Source organism: Haliotis rufescens, unplaced genomic scaffold, assembly GCF_023055435.1.
Source record: "Haliotis rufescens isolate VD_foot unplaced genomic scaffold, xgHalRufe1.0.p SCAF_8, whole genome shotgun sequence".
Taxonomy (NCBI): Eukaryota; Metazoa; Mollusca; class Gastropoda; order Lepetellida; family Haliotidae; genus Haliotis; species Haliotis rufescens.
In genome coordinates, this window is record NW_025964372.1 from 24,171,000 (window position 1) to 24,187,974 (window position 16,975).

Genomic DNA, 16,975 nt, shown 5'->3' on the forward strand with positions numbered 1-16,975 from the left:
TACTCCTGTAACTACTATAATTTAGCACATGAATTCACCATATCAACACTGGGGTTTCAAAAATATTCTGATTTACTTACTTTGACATGCGAAACACTCCTTTCTAGCAAAAATCATGCTAAAACAAATGAAAAGGAAACATGAAACAAATTTATATTTAACTATCAAAACTTCACAACAATGTAATATTTGGTGTTGTCAGTTCATGTCAGATTAAGATTTGAAAACTATACATGAAATGATCCCAAAATGACAAAAGAAGTGAAATTACATTGCAACAGATGCTTTCTTCAAATTACACAGGATTCCTGCTTCACACATGGAAAGCAACTCAGTTCGTCTTCAATAGTGTAAGGCCTATATATGTACTTTCATTAACTGAATTTTAAAACTGTATCCAAAAATAATATGTCCAATAGAGCTTTGACAGTAACTGAACTTACACACCAAATACAACAAATACATGAAGGTCAGTATTCAAAATTCCGAAATGCTGAAACATGCTAAAGTCACATTACACTGTAGTTATTTCACTGTAAACATCATGAACATGCTCCAAATGTTTGTTCCAATAATTTATATAAATTCTTTGTCAAACATGCTGTCAGTAAAGTGTTGCCATGTGTTAGTTAATCGTGAAAAACAATCATTGATAATAAAATGTGCATTATTGTAAAACGATATTCTCACACACCTGTCAGGTGAAAGAATGCATGGGTGCAGAGTAAATGCATTCATGTTAACCACATAATAATGTTGTCATTATAATTATTACATCTTTACATCATTAAATAACTTCCACAAGAAAAGATGGTGAATATACCAACAGTTGTTGACATACTATATTCTGGCGATGCGACCATGTTTATTAGTATCAGAGTATGCATTCTTTCAACTTTGGTCTGCAATGAAACTTACTTCAAACTTTGGCAAACTGGAATGAACTGAAAACTGTAAGAAAGAGCTAGTCATATATACTTTGTTGTCGGCATGATACTTTATGGCTGCTGTTGTGAACAATCTCTGCTCTGCTGACACCTTATTATTGTTGCAGTGCAGTATCATGCCATATATTGTGGCAATTGTTGCAACCTTTGAACTTTGAGGTATCTTATCACCTAGAGCTGCCTGGATAACGTGAAATTACAACGGACAATATGCTTTCAGTTCACAGACAGCAGCAGCAAACACATTTGTGTCTGACAAGTGGTCTGGAGTCTTATAATATAATACACTCTTGCCTGGGGAACACATGATTCTAATTTGTCCAGTGAGGGCTTTGGTATCACCATCAAGTGTGACAGGTACTTCCAAAAGTTTAACTGCAGAAGACTGCTGCTCCTCTTTATTTGCGCCGGGCTGGGCTGATATCAAAGGCTTACAGTACGTGTGTTCAACTTGACACTCTTCTGTAGGTCTACGGGAGTCCAGTGATGTGTCCTGACGTGTTCCTGCACCAGTAATAGCACTGACAGACTCAGCTATAACTTCAGCCACTGTCCTTCGCCTTGGTTTAGTTGGGAGTAACTTCCTCTTGGCTTTTACCTTTGGTTTTAGTACTGTGTCAGATGGGTCTGTGCTAGATCTATCGTCTCTGGTGTCCTCACTAACGTGTACTTTTTTCCTAGATGCCCCAGCTGGCGTTCGGGCTTGTCTTTTAACACGTTGTAGTGTAGACAATATATGTATAGCATGTTGCGAAGCAGCTGATCTAAATTCATGATAATTGTTTATCTTTGTAAAACAAGTCGTACACAGAAACAAATAAGGTTGGTCTTTCTCATACAAATCTACACTGAAAAAGTCTTCCAAACGATCTATGACTGTTTGTTTGCCACTTATCTTCCGACCACTCAGTTGGAACAGTCTATATGGGTTTGTACATCCCGCCAAACACAGCTTACTTTGTGTTTTGATCGGCGTCGAATGGATCGGCGTTATATCGGCAGCCATGTTGGAAGTAGTCCCACAAGTTGACAATTATTTTAGCTTTGCCCGTTTGCGCTCAGACGGAACCCAGTCGCAAAAATGGCCACGAGAGGGGCACGAGTCGCTATTCGGCTTGTCCCGGAATAACACTAGTTGGTCACGAATGGAATGTCACTGACATTTACAAATATGGAAACGTCATAGAACAAACCAGATGACGTCACTATTGAACATGACGTCACCAATCCCTATCCTATGACGTCACCTAATAACGGGCGTGATATTCCCCCGTCGTCAAGCAATATGAGGCACGCTGATTTCTGATAACATGCGGGCGGTTAATGATAATTCTATCCATTTTAGCTATAACGAGCAACAACAGTTATTGGTGGGGCTGAACGCATATTTACCCCTTTTCTGACCTTGAATGCATTCCAAAGGTATTTTTAGCTTTATAAAAATCTTCACTGAAATTGCCGGACCGGGAAACTAAACTTGTACTGTTTCAATCAGAATGCCTGCCTTGAAGTCAGCAACAGTTCTAAACAGCCCCATGTAAATAGCGATGCTTTGAGGTTTGGTGTGAATTACCACTGTCGCAGTTAATGGAAGACCTCAGGCTTCTGCAAATGATAATGCCCTGAAAATTAGCGTTACCCTTATAACACCGCACTCAGCAATGCTGGAACGAGGTTATTAACATAATGTTATTAGACACAACGCGTCAAATCATTAATTACCACATACTGTGTACGGCCAGCATACGTTGTAGGTTGCTAGGGGCCTTACGAACCCGGTATTTCAAAGGAACTACATATATACCTACATATATACCAACTCTCGTTACATTTTGAACAAATATGACCGAGTAGTGGTCTTAAATAGGTTTTCTTATATAGCTGCTATGGTACAGCCTTCCAACAGCGAATGTCACAGCATCCATTCCATATTCAAAATGTTCAAGGTCGTTGCTATATTTGTCCATGCTCATTGATGATGAATAGTTTGTATTTTTAACAATAACCCACATACATAGGGGTTATCTAACCTAAATATCTATATACAGTTATAGCAGCTACACTCCTGAATTGTGATAAGATTACTAACGACATATATAAGGTTGACACAGGATCTAGTTCTGGTGCCAACCACTCGGTACAATGGTGAAAATACCACTTGCACGTTTTTTCCTTATGATATTGATGCCATCAACATCATGTTCTTTATCGACAGAAAACATTTTGGTGAAGACGAACAAGGTCGTACAAGAAATCGGTGATATGTTTGTGGGGTTCACATTGGACACATACTTACTGCGGGTTGGATGGGGCCGATTTAACTTCAGGTAAGCGTTAATTCTTGATCTCACACCTGCTTGTTTTTCATTACCAAAATGACATCGTTTTCCTCGTCTCTGCTGAGTTAACCATCCACTAGCAAGGATCCACTCTGAGATTCAGTTGGATTATTGTGAATATTCATATCTGGGCCAGATAAACGAGTGATTGATATCATGAGCACCGTCCTGGTGCGACAAACATTCAGTGTGTCGCTGAGTCTGACGATCCATTCAGATGCCTCGAACGAGAAGTAAAGGTATGTGGGGACCTATTCTTACCTGGAATTGACACCTATAGGGCCGTGGTCTTTTACCACCATAACACGCTTCTTAATTTCTACTCGTGGGAGGGGGCACGGGTGGCCAAGTCATCTAAGGCGCCGCGATTCGCTGTGCAGAGTTGCGTCCCCTGGACACGCCAGAAACCTATGATTGTGGGTTCGAATCCCGGTTCGCCCCGATTATGTTTCTAGGTTTGTCAGCACCATACCCGTCCTCGTGGGTTTCACCGAAGTGGTAAACGTCTGAGACCTGCATCACTTCGAGCTTTCCCCCCACATTAAGCTGACACGCCATGATATAACTGGAATACTGTTAAAAGCGGCGTTAAACCCCACTCACTCACTCACTCTACACGTGGGCATTCCGGGTAGGAATACAGGTCCCTAGTAACCTACGTTTGTCGTGAGAGACGTCTAATTGGATCAGTTGGTAAGGCTAGGTGATGTGGTTGATTGCATGTCATCGTATTCCTATTGCGTGGATCGATGCTGATGATGCCATTCACTGGATTGTCTGGTCTAGACGTAACTATTTACTGGCCGCTTGAACTCGATGAAAGCAATGTCTCCCTGTTATATCACATTTTTTTATCACTGGTCATCAGCTCCCCGAAAGTCTTGATTTCGATGAAAACATTGGCTTCCTTCTGTATGCTTGTTGATCTTCCAGTTCCCTGAAAAATTCGAACCACATGAAGGCAGTGGCTCCCTGTTAAGATTATTGCTGAGTGTGGCATTAAAAAGGAATCACACGAACACAGTGTTCAACGTCTACATATGTGACAGGCGTAGGTATTTCTCCCACATTAAGCGGAGGTGCCATGATGGAACTGAAATTCTTTAAACAGTATATAAAAGTAAGCAGCGTTTAACCGCTTTACCGAAAGCCTTGAACCTGAAGAAAACCATGGCTCCCTGTTAGATTTTTACAGATCAACAGCTCCCCGAAGCCTTGAATCTGATAAAACAAGTGGCTCCCTCTAATGGTGTATTTTTTTTTTCATCAGCACCTTAAACCTGATTAAGACAATCATGGCTCCCTGTTTTGTAATATATTTATTTATCAACTGTTTCCTAAAGCTTTGCACTCGAAGAAAGCAATGACTTTCTGATATATCCTTATCGATCGTTAGGTCCCAGAAAGCTCGATAAAAGATATGTCTCGCTGTTATATAAAATTGTTTGTATCATCAGCTCCCCGAAAGTCTTGAACTAGACGAAAGCAAAGGTTCCCTGTTCTATAAAAGTGTTTTTTGTCATCAGCTCCCCGAAAGTCTTGAACTAGACGAAAGCAAAGGCTCCCTGTTCTATACAAGTGTTTTTATCATCAGTTTTTTTTATCGAATTGGCTTCCTGCTATATCCTTATTGATCATCCAGCTCCCCGAAAGCCTTGAACCTGATGAAAGCAGTGGCTCCCAGCTATATTCGAGTGGGGGGATCCATGGGGGATGACCTGGTGTTTGACCCCCATGCTGGTCCAGTAGCGCACATACCTCCAGCTGGGCACCCATTCAAACTCACAGGTAAGTGCATTGAAAGGCACGACCGTTTTGCCCAATTACCTAACATTGCATATGCGTTACCGTTTGTTTGTTGCTCAGCAATATTCAGGCTATGTGAGGGGCGGTCGGGTAGCCTAGTGGTTAAAGCGTTCGCTCGTCACGCCGAAGACCCGAGTTCGATTCTCGACATGGGTACAATGTGTGAATCCCATTTCTGGTGTCCCCCGCCGTGATATTGCTGGAATATTGCTAAAAGCGGCGTAAAACCATACTCACTCACTCACTCTAGGTATGTGACGGTGGTCTTATAAATAATTCAAGGCAGGAACAGAAAAAACCAGTGGTTGATATTATGAGCAACATCCCACGCCGTTGAGTGACAATTGTACGCAATTACGACATGGAGGCCGACCACCAGATACATTTTATCGCATCTTACAGCAGTCACCTGTGGCTGGGGATATACTCTTCTCAACGGGCCAATACGATAACACAGGGCAGTTGGGTAGCAACATGGTCGTTAAATTACTGCTTCTCCATATAGGCACGCTCTCTGAAGGCGATGCTTGGTATCCCCGTCGTAATAAGGCAGGACTATTGCTAAAAATCGGCGTTGATTATAAAACGTCAACGCCAGAGAAATACCAGTCTCGATTATCCGACAAAACAGATTGCAATGGGCGTAAAGGGCAACATGGCGGTGAAAAGTATGTCAATGAATCACTGAAAATCAGTAATAACAGGTGTTTGCGAAAAGGGTAAGCAGGTCTTGGCCTACATGCAGCACCCGCCACCAACACAATTTGAATGAAATGGCATGTGTTTGTTGCTTGACAACGCATAGCAGTACTTCTTCCAAGTAATGAACCAGAAGTCCATCCAACAATAGTACATTTACTGATTTTGATGAAACGTAAAACGAAACGTATATTTTGGATTCGTCTGTGTAGAAGTACAGAGATGTAGTAACGAAAAAAAACGATTAAGAAAGATGTTGGAATTGAAACACTTTGGGTCAGTTATAATGTCTCAGTCCACTAATGTAATGCAGTTTGATAAGAACAATGACGTATTTGACCAATATGTCATCTGAATTTGGTGAATCTGTGTTCAAAGTATTACTAAGTATTGCAAATATCTACAGCTGCTCCTTTTGTGACTCTATTTATTGCATATGATATTTTATAGCGACACGGTGGGACGAGCTCAACGAATTTATACATAATGCTGGATTGAAGTTGATATTTGCCTTCAATGCTTTTCAACGGAAAAATGATGTGTGGGATCCTACGAATGCAGAATTGTTGATGAACTATTCGTCTCAGAAGCATTACGACATCGCTGGCTGGGAGCTTGGAAATGGTATGACTTTATATGTCTAATGTTAAAGTACGCTGTGTATTCAGTTAGTTGGCTTCCGATACTGAAGGTAATGTAACTAGATATCCAGCTGGAAGATAGACGTTTTAAGATTTGTCGACGCTATGTAGTATTCGATGCCCTGAAGTTTCATACATGCTCAAATTTGAAAAAGTTAAATTAACATATCGCGATATATTTTTTCATTGTGTATCCATGACAACGCCCGGTTATTCAAATATATAGACCGCCTCCGTGGTCTAGTGGTAGAGCGTCCGTCCGGAGAACGGAAGGTCCGGGGTTCGATCCCCGGCCGCGTCATACCAAAAGACGTTAAAAGATGGTACTTGCCGCAGTTTAACATGAATAGCCAACTCAGACACTGTATACTGACTCCAATCTAACCAGTCCTTGTTTTAGCCCCATAATTCCTATCGCCAGGCAAGGTAACAACAAATACCTTCATTTAACGTGTTTTGGTATGACGCGGCCGGGGATCGAGCCCCCGATCTTCCGCAGCTCAGCAGTTCATAACATGTAATATGCCGAATTGCATAGTGGATTAAAACTTAGGCAGTAACATGAAATGCTGCAATATTCATGCATGCACAGTTCTTAACGTCCATTCGCAATAATATGCGCAATTATTGTTTACATGATGCCTCTTAAGATGTTACAGATTGGTGCCTGTAATATGTTTGATCGCAATGTGTTGTTTACAATGTACATTTATCATCCAAAACTGGCTCCCACAGGAGATATCGCTTGGGTGAGATCAAGCAATATCTATACTGTAGATATCGCGGCAATGAAATTGCATCACAATGCTTTGCAGACCATTGTGACGCCATTGGTTACCATGACGTCACAATTAAATGACATCACTAATGGCTCTGCTACTGAAGCTGATAGCAGTACTTTTTATTACTTTCTACAAACTGAAAAAGTTGGAAGAATGATGTTGGATGATAAATAAAATCTCACCCTCGTGTCTTTTGATATCAAATATATCAACACTCGTTGATAAAAGTGGAAAAAAAATCCTCGGCAAGCCTCGGAGTTTTCCCACTTTTATCAACTCGTGTTGATATATTTGATGTCAAAATGCAATCGGGTGACATTCTCTATATCCTGCGCCCTCCTTCAACAGAGCCGGACCTGTATGTACGGAATGGACGGCAAAATATCACGGGAGCAATGATGGGCGCCGATTTCACAGTACTCAGACAGATCCTAGAAAAATCCCCATATAAATCCAGTCTCCTTCTTGGACCAGACATGACTCCGTTGGATGGATACAGAGACCCACTCATGCGGGAGTATGTTCAATAAACACAAGACAAGGTTTCGTTAGAATAAATCTTCTTTGTGGGTGTGCTCGTGGGTATCACCAAACAGTTAAACGTCTGAGACCTGCATCACTTCAGGCTTTCCTCCCACATAAAGCTGACAGGCCGTGATATGACTGGAATACTGTTCAAAGCGGCGTTATAACCAACTCACTCACTCACTCTTTGTAGATGGCGGTACAGTAGTACCACAATATATATATATATATACCTGTATATATGTTTGATTCTGTTGTCATCCCTCCACAGGTTTCTGAGTGCGGTGACAAACGTTGCCTAACTTGCAGCAATATAATTAAAGGCTGTTCAGTCCAAATTACAAAGGACACTAAGTTTACAGTAAAACAAAATATGACTTGTGATACTAGAAATGTTATTTACTTGTTTGTTTGTAGTGGATGAAATGAAAAGTATATATATATATATATGGAACTTGATCTAAGTAAGTCGATGTTGAGATTTACTTCCCTTTGTCGTGCAAGGATCCTCTGATCTTTGATCCGAATCGAAGCTTGATCTGTTAGAATCTTACCGTGAGTAGCACGTGAGTTGCTTTGAGTGTGCCCTTAGCTAGGTCACGATAGAATGGAATTATTGTTTTGATATAAATTTGAAACTATAATTAATAATTCATCTAGACTCTCATTTTGACGGGTGATCCGAGTCGTTATTGGTCACATGTTGTTTGTTGGCATTGGGTGGCACATGACAACAGACTTTTGTTCATTAAACAAGTCTTCACGCAATATTGTCTTTGGCTATTTTAACAGATAAACTGACGTCCAAAAGAAACTTTACCAGAGTTTGAAATCACTCTTGCTCAAAAACAGCAAAACATACATGCATGAAGTAAAGTGTATTGAGAAGATCAATATATCAACATAATCAACACTGAAAATGACAATCATACCGCGACCGAGAATGACGTCAGAGCCCCCCAAAGTTGGGTGTGGTACAAAACTCGAGCTTTCAGAATCATGGACAATAGGCAGAGTACATAAACAATTGCTCACGTTCAATAACAAGTCATTAGTAGCGTGTGTGACCACCAAATGCCTCAATACACGCAAAAACTCTTCGACGCACAGAAAAAGTCAGTCGTCTGATGACGTACAGCCCTAAACGTACAGAATCGACTTTCGTCAGTGAAGACAGCCCACTGCCAGTCACGTTGTTGCCAAAGTCGTACAGTCCGGGCCCATCTAAATCGCAGACGACGATGTTGCGCTGTCAATAGCTGTCCTGTATGGTCTAAAAGCCCTGATCCCATGAGCCCTGAGTCTCCTGGCCACTGTCTGTCGGCTAATCCTGTGACCTAAGGCATTTGTCGCCGATGACGTCAATGTCAGGAAGTGATTTCGGAGGTGCAAGGTACGCAAGTTCCGGTCATCATGGGGCGTGGTCACCCTTGGTCTGCCTGTTCTTGGCCTGTCAGTGGTGGGCCCTGTCTGTCTGTAACGTTGCATCAAGTTGGTAACGGCAACACGGGAGCAACCGAAGGTTCGTACAATATGGGCGTGGGTGGCTCCCATCTGTACCATACCCAAGGCTCGTTCACGTTGTTCGACTGTGAGTCGTGGCATTTCTTTTGTGTTTTTTTTATCACTGTGGATGTCTGACTTGCCGTAACGGTTGCAATCGTTTTATACCCTTACCCGCACGTGCATTTGCAGTTGTCGTGGTGCACGTGTTTTTCACTTTTTCGCGTGTCATCTCGCTAACATGTAACAGACGATGAACATTTTCTGCATACACTATTGTTGTATTTAGGTTATGTGTTTTAGATACTATTAGACTTAATCGAAAAAAAAATTATACTTTGTCTGAAATTTATATTTTCAGTTGGTAAAGTTTCTTTTGGACGTCAGTTTACATACAATTTGACGTTTTACCTTTTAATTGGTGATCCTTAGCAATTTGGAGTGGTATAGATTGGTAGCATGAACAGCTATCAACTTCAACATCACTGCAGCATTTTGCCGGAAGATCATAAATAAACACTGTCCCACATTTGCTTATGATCATGTTGAATATACCAGTATGTATGACTATTTTTAACTTAAGTAAAAAAATTGTTTATCCTTGGTTTTATAATCTATACCAAACACCCAACTATCTGATACAATGTTTCAACTTTTGAATTTCATGCTTTCAAGTTAATATTCTTTGGCAAAATGATATGATTTGTTCAATGGGCAAAACCGGCCTTTGAAGCAATAAACAATTAAATAATAAATAAATGCTATATTTTTATAGGTTCCTCAGTCATGGTGGAGCATCAGCCGTGGATGTTGTCACCATTCACCAGTAGGTTGACAGAAGTATCTGATATTTACACATCCAAACAATACATGACAGCGGTAGTTTCATTTGAAATGTCTTAAATGACGGTGACACTATTTTACAACATAAATATATTTTTCTACGATTACTAAATAATTTGTGCAAATATCGCATCTTACTATTAGCGACGAAACACATAATTCATTATCGAAAACGGGGGGACGGGTGGCCCAGTTATCTAAGGCGCCGCGATTCGCTGCACAGAGTTACGTCCCTTGGGCACGCCAGAATCCTATGATTGTGGGTTCGAATCCCGGTTCGCCCCGATTATGTTTCTAGGTTTGTCAGCACCATACCCGTGCTCGTGGTTTTCACCGAAGTTGTAAACATCTGAGACCTGCATCACTTCGGAATTTCCTCCCACATTAAGCTGCTACGCCGTGATATAACTGGAATACTGTTAAAAGCGGCGTTAAACCCAACTCACTCACTCACTATTATCGATAACTGCCGATAATACCATACATTATCAAACTCCCTGTCAAAAGTTAAATCATTTGTGCATCATTCTGTCACTAGCTATTATTTCAACGGCCATACTGCACATGAGGGTTCCTTCGTGTCCCTGTGGTGGCTGAACAAGCTGGCTTCCAGAATGATCCATGCTGTACACCTCATCGACGACTATCAGCCTGTCAGGCCACTGTGGCTAGGAGAAACATCCACTGGGTGGTCAGGAGGTGCCTTGCATCTCTCGGATGCTTATGCAGCTGGCTTCTTGTAAGAACATATTTTCTTGAAGAATTTTTAAGCATACATGTATTTCATGTTTGTTTGTTGCTTAACGCCGTACTCATAAACACTCCAGCTATGAATATAGACAACCAGTGATTGATATTATGGGCAAAGATCCGCGCTTTCGGTCATGTCACCTGGCCACCCAAGAGCCTGGCTACCCGATCCTTTAAATTGCCTCATATGACATGCTTAGGTTTGGGGGGGGCTCATGTTTTTGTTGTAATAAAGACAAAGTCATTTTAGGATTAAGATCAAAAGGTATCTCGGGGATAGTTTGCAAAGATAATTTTGAAAATGCATACAGTCACTTGACCTTAGATATAACCACGTTTATAAAACAAAACATTCCGCGGATTGACAAACAAAAATTGCTTTGAATCCGTTTTGTGCATAATTTGCCTATATATGTGTGACGTGTGCCACCGGTGAGGCAGGATACGCTCACCTTTTCGTGAACATCTTGGTTTGTTTGTTGTTTAACGCCGCACTCAGCAATATTCCAGCTATATGACGGCGGTCTGTAAATAATCGAGTCTGGACAAGACAATCCAGTGGTTGATATCGTGAGCATCGATCCACGAAATGGGGATCGATGACATGCATCAACAAAGTCAGCGAGCCTGACCACCCGATCCCGTTAGTCGCCTCTAACGACACGTATAGTCGCCATTTATGGCAAGCATGGGTTGCTGAAGACCTTTTCTACCCCGGATCTTCACGGGTCTCGTGAACATCTGGTTTCATCACTGTTTCATAGTGATTCGTACACATTCCTTTTGACATATTCGGAATCGTACAATGGACTTTAGCCAAGATTTCTTGTGATTATGGAAAGTCGTGTTTCGGTTGTATTAATAGTAAGTCCATGTTTCCACCCCATGCATTAAGTCCAATCTCATTCAAATCATATATTTTAATCCGATACAATGTCTTCTTCTAAGATCGAAATTTCCGAATCGAGGTGAAAAAACCCCAACATTAAGCCGAAGCGTTGTAGAAAGCTGACTTGTTGGTTCAAGAAGCCATAATATTCCGGGGTAGAATAGGTATTCAGCAACCCATGCTTGCCGTAAAAGGCGACTATGCTTGTCGTAAAAGGCGACTTTCGGGATCGGGTGGTCAGGCTCGCTGACTTGGTTGATGCATGTCATTGATCCCAATTGCGTGGATCGATGCTCATGATATCAATCACTGGATTGTCTGTTCAAGACTCGATTATTTTCAGACCGCCGTCATATAGCTGGAATATTGTCGAGTGCGGCGTTAAACAACCAACCAACCAACCAACCAACCAATCAAGAAGCCAGATATCAGTCATTTCGCTTGGGCTTATAGAGTTGTCATCAGATCTTCAGGCATAGTGGTATTCTGTCCATGTAAAAATATCGGACTGTAATGAGATTTGGGAAATGTCACCAGAATCAACATGGGCATTAATGAACATTCTTTGTCATCATTCATGTACATTCAACAGAAGTATGTAATGCCGCAGTTTTGTTCCGTTCTAGATGGATGGACAAGCTTGGCGTGTGTGCCAGGTATGGTATCAAAGGTGTGTTGAGACAGTCCCTTTATGGCGGCAACTATGGAGTACTCCAGTCTGATATGGACCCAAATCCTGTAAGTATTCTTTCCAAGTTGCTGAACGCCACATCCAGCAATATTCCAGCTATACGGCGGCCTGTAACTAACCAATCATTGGTAATATGCGTCAGGTCCCAAACCGACGTTGGTACGATGACAAGCAATCTTTCAAGTCACCACTCAGTTCAATAGGGCCGCCTCGTACCACAAGAAAGGAATGCTTGTAACATTATTTTATTTTGTGACGTCAGGAAGTCCTTGAAGGGGGAAATGTGTCTCTAGTACCGTTGCATTCGAAGGCAGCAGCCGAGATCGTAATGGATTTCACGGACAAGATAGACAATGGGCTGCAGTGTCGTTTCCTATTAATATAGCGTGACGGGGGCCGTTCTAGACATTTGCATAGAGAAGAATTTACCAGAAGTACATACTTACGTTTGAATTGCCTTTCTTATCAACTCTTTCGGAGTCTGTGTGAGTCATCCAACCCAGTGGACTGGCACAATTAAACTGCCATTAGCCTAGTACAAGCTGAATCAGTTCGTTGAACTCAAAACCATACAAGAATTGTTCCAATAAGCTGTTTCAAGTGTACCTAACTTGTTTTTCATTGAGCCTCATGCATTAAACCTGTTCATTCAGGATTACTGGCTAACTCTGCTCTACAAGCGTCTGGTTGGAAATAAAGTGTTTGACGTCACATCTCCTTCCAAGTTTGTCCGAGTGTATGCTCACTGCACTAAGCTCCAAAAGTAGGTGGATATTTCATATTTCGAATTTGACACAAGTGGAAATAATACGATTCTCAAAAACTCAAAGGGTTTTCTTCACTTTTTACATTCACAGAAAAGGACGACGTTCAGTTCTGTCGTTTGATTTTTTCAACTTTGTCCACCACTCCCCGACATGACAAACGTAAGGGAAAACCTCCCTGATTCATGGGGCATTTGTTTCTAAACATGGTGACCATAGAAACAGTTACATGTCTAATGTCGGGCGATTTGTCAGAAATGAAAACAAACGTCATCCTTGATCAACGGGACTTTTAGAACAAAACATGGTGACCATAGAAACAGTTTCATGTCTAATGTCGGGCGATTTGTCAGAAATGAAAACAAATGTCATCCTTGATCAACGGGACTTTTAGAACAAAACATGGTGACCATAGATACAGTTACACGTCTAATGTCGGGCGATTTGTCAGAAATGAAAACAAATGTCATCCTTGATCAGCGGGACTTTTATAACAAAACGTGGTGACCATAGAAACAGTTACATGTCTAATGTCGGGCGATTTGTCAGAAATGAAAACAAACGTCATCCTTGATCAACGGGACTTTTATAACAAAACGTGGTGACCATAGAAACAGTTACATGTCTAATGTCGGGCGATTTGTCAGAAATGAAAACAAATGTCATCCTTGATCAGCGGGACTTTTAGAACAAAACGTGGTGACCATAGAAACAGTTACACGTCTAATGTCGGGCGATTTGTCAGAAATGAAAACAAATGTCATCCTTGATCAACGGGACTTTCATAACAAAACGTGGTGACCATAGAAACAGTTACACGTCTAATGTCGGGCGATTTGTCAGAAATGAAAACAAATGTCATCCTTGATCAACGGGACTTTCATAACAAAACGTGGTGACCATAGAAACAGTTACACGTCTAATGTCGGGCGATTTGTCAGAAATGAAAACAAATGTCATCCTCGATCAACGGGATTTTCATAACAAAACGTGGTGACCAAAGAAACAGTTATCTTCAGGGGTTCAGGTCAATGTATGAAAATAAAAGCAAATGCGATCTGATGTTTACTGAAGGAACAATATGTGAAATGCTAGAGTTCGTCACTGATAACATCTACGTGAAATATTTAGGCAAGATGTAGGCATCCCCATGCGCGTATATGTGCTCCCCTTCTTGCTGATCTGTTTCCTTATTCATGTGTGTCGGAATTTCTGTTCATATTGTCAAAGTCAAGTCAATTTGGCCAAGATGTTTAACTTAAGCTTCCGGTATGTCGTTCAAAATACAACAAGAAGACAATTTCCTTCCACTGATTTACCCACCTGAACTAGAAATAAAGGAGACCAGAGAGTCCGCATCATCTGTTTCATATTTAGACATGTGCATAAATATTCAGAGTGCCAAAACACTTTCCAAAAGACCGTGTGACAAGAAGGGGGACTTAAACTTTCCAGTAGTAAGCTTTCACATAATTCCGGCAAATACGCCCTTTTGTGTTTACATTTCACAATTTTGTAGGTACAATGCATGCACCTTCTACTAAGATTTCAAAGAGCTTCATACGACTCTTGCTCAGAAGTTGTTTTAATTGTCTCAACGTTTTGCATAAATTTGATGAATATGAAAAGGGTTTTATCGCATATATTTACATACATCCACAGTGTATATTCTATTACAAATCATCTATATGTATGGAATCATATGTTTTATATTTTCAGCTGATGCGACGTTGATTTTGAACTCGCTCACAAATATTGTTTTTGTCAAGGACCCGTCATTTAAAATTTGAACAACGCTAAAATATTCAAAGTTTCCGTCGCAAAAATGTGAATTATAAATACGATATACACTGATACCTTAATGGTCATGGTAACCATTAAAACCATGTCTTGGCATCCGCTGAGTTTCGATATTAGACCGGGATGGGAGAAGGTAAACTCTGTTTTGGCCCCACAGCATAGTTCTCCAGGGCATCCAGTGAAGAATGATATGATCGTTTATTGGACCAAAAAAGAATTCCAGTATTTCCTCAAACAATTTCTTTCACCTCCAGTCTGTACCATTACAACCCCGGAAGCGTCACCGTGTATGCGATGAACGTTAACAACGACTCCGCCATCCTGAGATTCCCTCACCTGCCTGGACAAGATCACCTGGATGTCTTCTGGCTTACTCCTCAGCATGGCAGCCTCAGGGCAAAGTAAACCAGATTCACGTCATCCTTCAAACGTGTGTGTGTGTGTGTGTGTGTGTGTGTGTGTGTGTGTGTGTGTGTGTGTGTGTGTTGGTGCTTGTGTGTGTGAGAGAGAAACCAATTTCTGGTGACCACTTGGTGAAGGTACTGAAATTTGTTTGTTTGTTTGTTGTTTAAAGCCGCACACAGCAATATTCCAGCTATATGACGGCGGTCTGTAAATAATCGAGTCTGGACCAGACAATCCAGTGATTAATATCATGAGCATCGATCCACACATTTGGGATCGATGACATGCATCAAGTAAGTCAACGAGCCTGACCACCCGATCCCGTTGGTCGCTTTTACGACAAGCCTAGTCGCCTTTAACGGCAAGTATGGGTTGCTGAAGACCTATTCTACCCCGGATCTTCACGGGTCGAACGTACTGAAATGTTGCTAAAGACGGGATGAAGCTATTCTCACTAGTCTCTTTTGTCATGTGTGAATCGGACCGTACGAACCAATATCTGACAGCCAGACTACCTGGCGGCCTTTCAAACTAGTTGACCAGTAAGTATAATGAATGTGCCTGTGAATGTTTTTAACGATAGTAAACAATATTCCAGCTATTTCAAGGCCCTATTAACAGTATGACTACGTGTGAACGTTACATTAAAGTGAAGGTAAACGTTCAACATTATCACTGTAAAACTGTCTTTAGATCCCATATTAGTTTGTTGGTTGTTTAACGCCGCACTCAGCTGTTCCAGCTATATGACTGCGGTCTGTAAATTATCGAGTCTGGACCAGTGATTGATATCATGAGCATCGATCTTCGCAATTGGGATCGATAACATGCATCAACCAAGTCAGCGAGCCTGACCACCCGATCCCGTTAGTCGCCTCGTACGACAAGCATAGTCGCCATATTAGTCATGTCAGAGAGGCAGATATTGGAGTTGCCATTACATATAATTACATAATGTATCGTCAGTGCTATTACATATTTCAGAGTCGTGGAACTGAATGGTCAAGCCATCGTCTATGCCAATAATGTCATTCCCCCTCTCCCACCGAAGACAGTCACATCCGGTTCAGTGACAATCCCTCCTCGTTCCTTTGGGTTCATCGTGATGCCCCATGCCAACCTCGCCTCCTGCAAGTCACAGAGCCACGGACCTGTCATCGGCTGATGCTGCAGTTTGTTCTTGTAGCTGTTGCAGTTTATGCAAATAAAAAACGATTGTCGTAATGGACATACGTTGTCTCGGGATTTACAGGCTCGGGAGTTTTGAACCCCACTGCAGCTGTCGATAACTTTGAGGTATAATAACGTCAACGTGGGGCCTTCTTGCTCGGATTCTGACCTTGTCTAGAAAAGACAGTGGAACGTTAACCAGGCATTTCTGTCGCAGAGTTGGCTTCAGTAAGTTTGTTTGTTTGTTTGTTGTTGAACGCCGCACTCAGCAATATTCCAGCTATATGACGGCGGTCTGTAAATAATCCAGTCTCGACCAGACAATCCAGTGATTGATATCATGAGCATCGATCCGCGCAATTGGGATCGATGACATGTATTTCAACCAAGTCAGCGAGCCTGACCACCTGATCCCGTTAGT

At 41.5% G+C, this 16,975-nt stretch overlaps 1 protein-coding gene across 1 annotated transcript; it reads left to right on the forward strand.

Moving 5' to 3' along the window:
* Positions 1–3,039: 3,039 nt before the first annotated feature.
* Positions 3,040–16,608, forward strand: LOC124139296 (heparanase-like). Its single transcript, XM_046506259.2, has 10 exons — positions 3,040–3,274; positions 4,929–5,074; positions 6,242–6,415; positions 7,563–7,731; positions 10,018–10,068; positions 10,624–10,824; positions 12,351–12,462; positions 13,069–13,178; positions 15,234–15,380; positions 16,369–16,608. Exons 1-10 carry the CDS (start codon positions 3,090–3,092, stop codon positions 16,547–16,549), a joined length of 1,476 nt encoding a protein of 491 aa, XP_046362215.2. The 5' UTR covers positions 3,040–3,089; the 3' UTR covers positions 16,550–16,608.
* The last annotated feature ends 367 nt before the right edge of the window (positions 16,609–16,975 follow it).

Excerpts from the sequence above, each read along its gene's own strand:
- LOC124139296 (XM_046506259.2), top strand. The coding sequence starts at position 3,090 with ATGGTGAAAATACCACTTGCACGTTTTTTCCTTATGATATTGATGCCA. Across the intron at positions 7,732-10,017 it reads AGAGACCCACTCATGCGGGA|GTTCCTCAGTCATGGTGGAG; the intron begins GTATGTTCAATA and ends ATATTTTTATAG. Across the intron at positions 10,825-12,350 it reads GCTTATGCAGCTGGCTTCTT|ATGGATGGACAAGCTTGGCG; the intron begins GTAAGAACATAT and ends GTTCCGTTCTAG.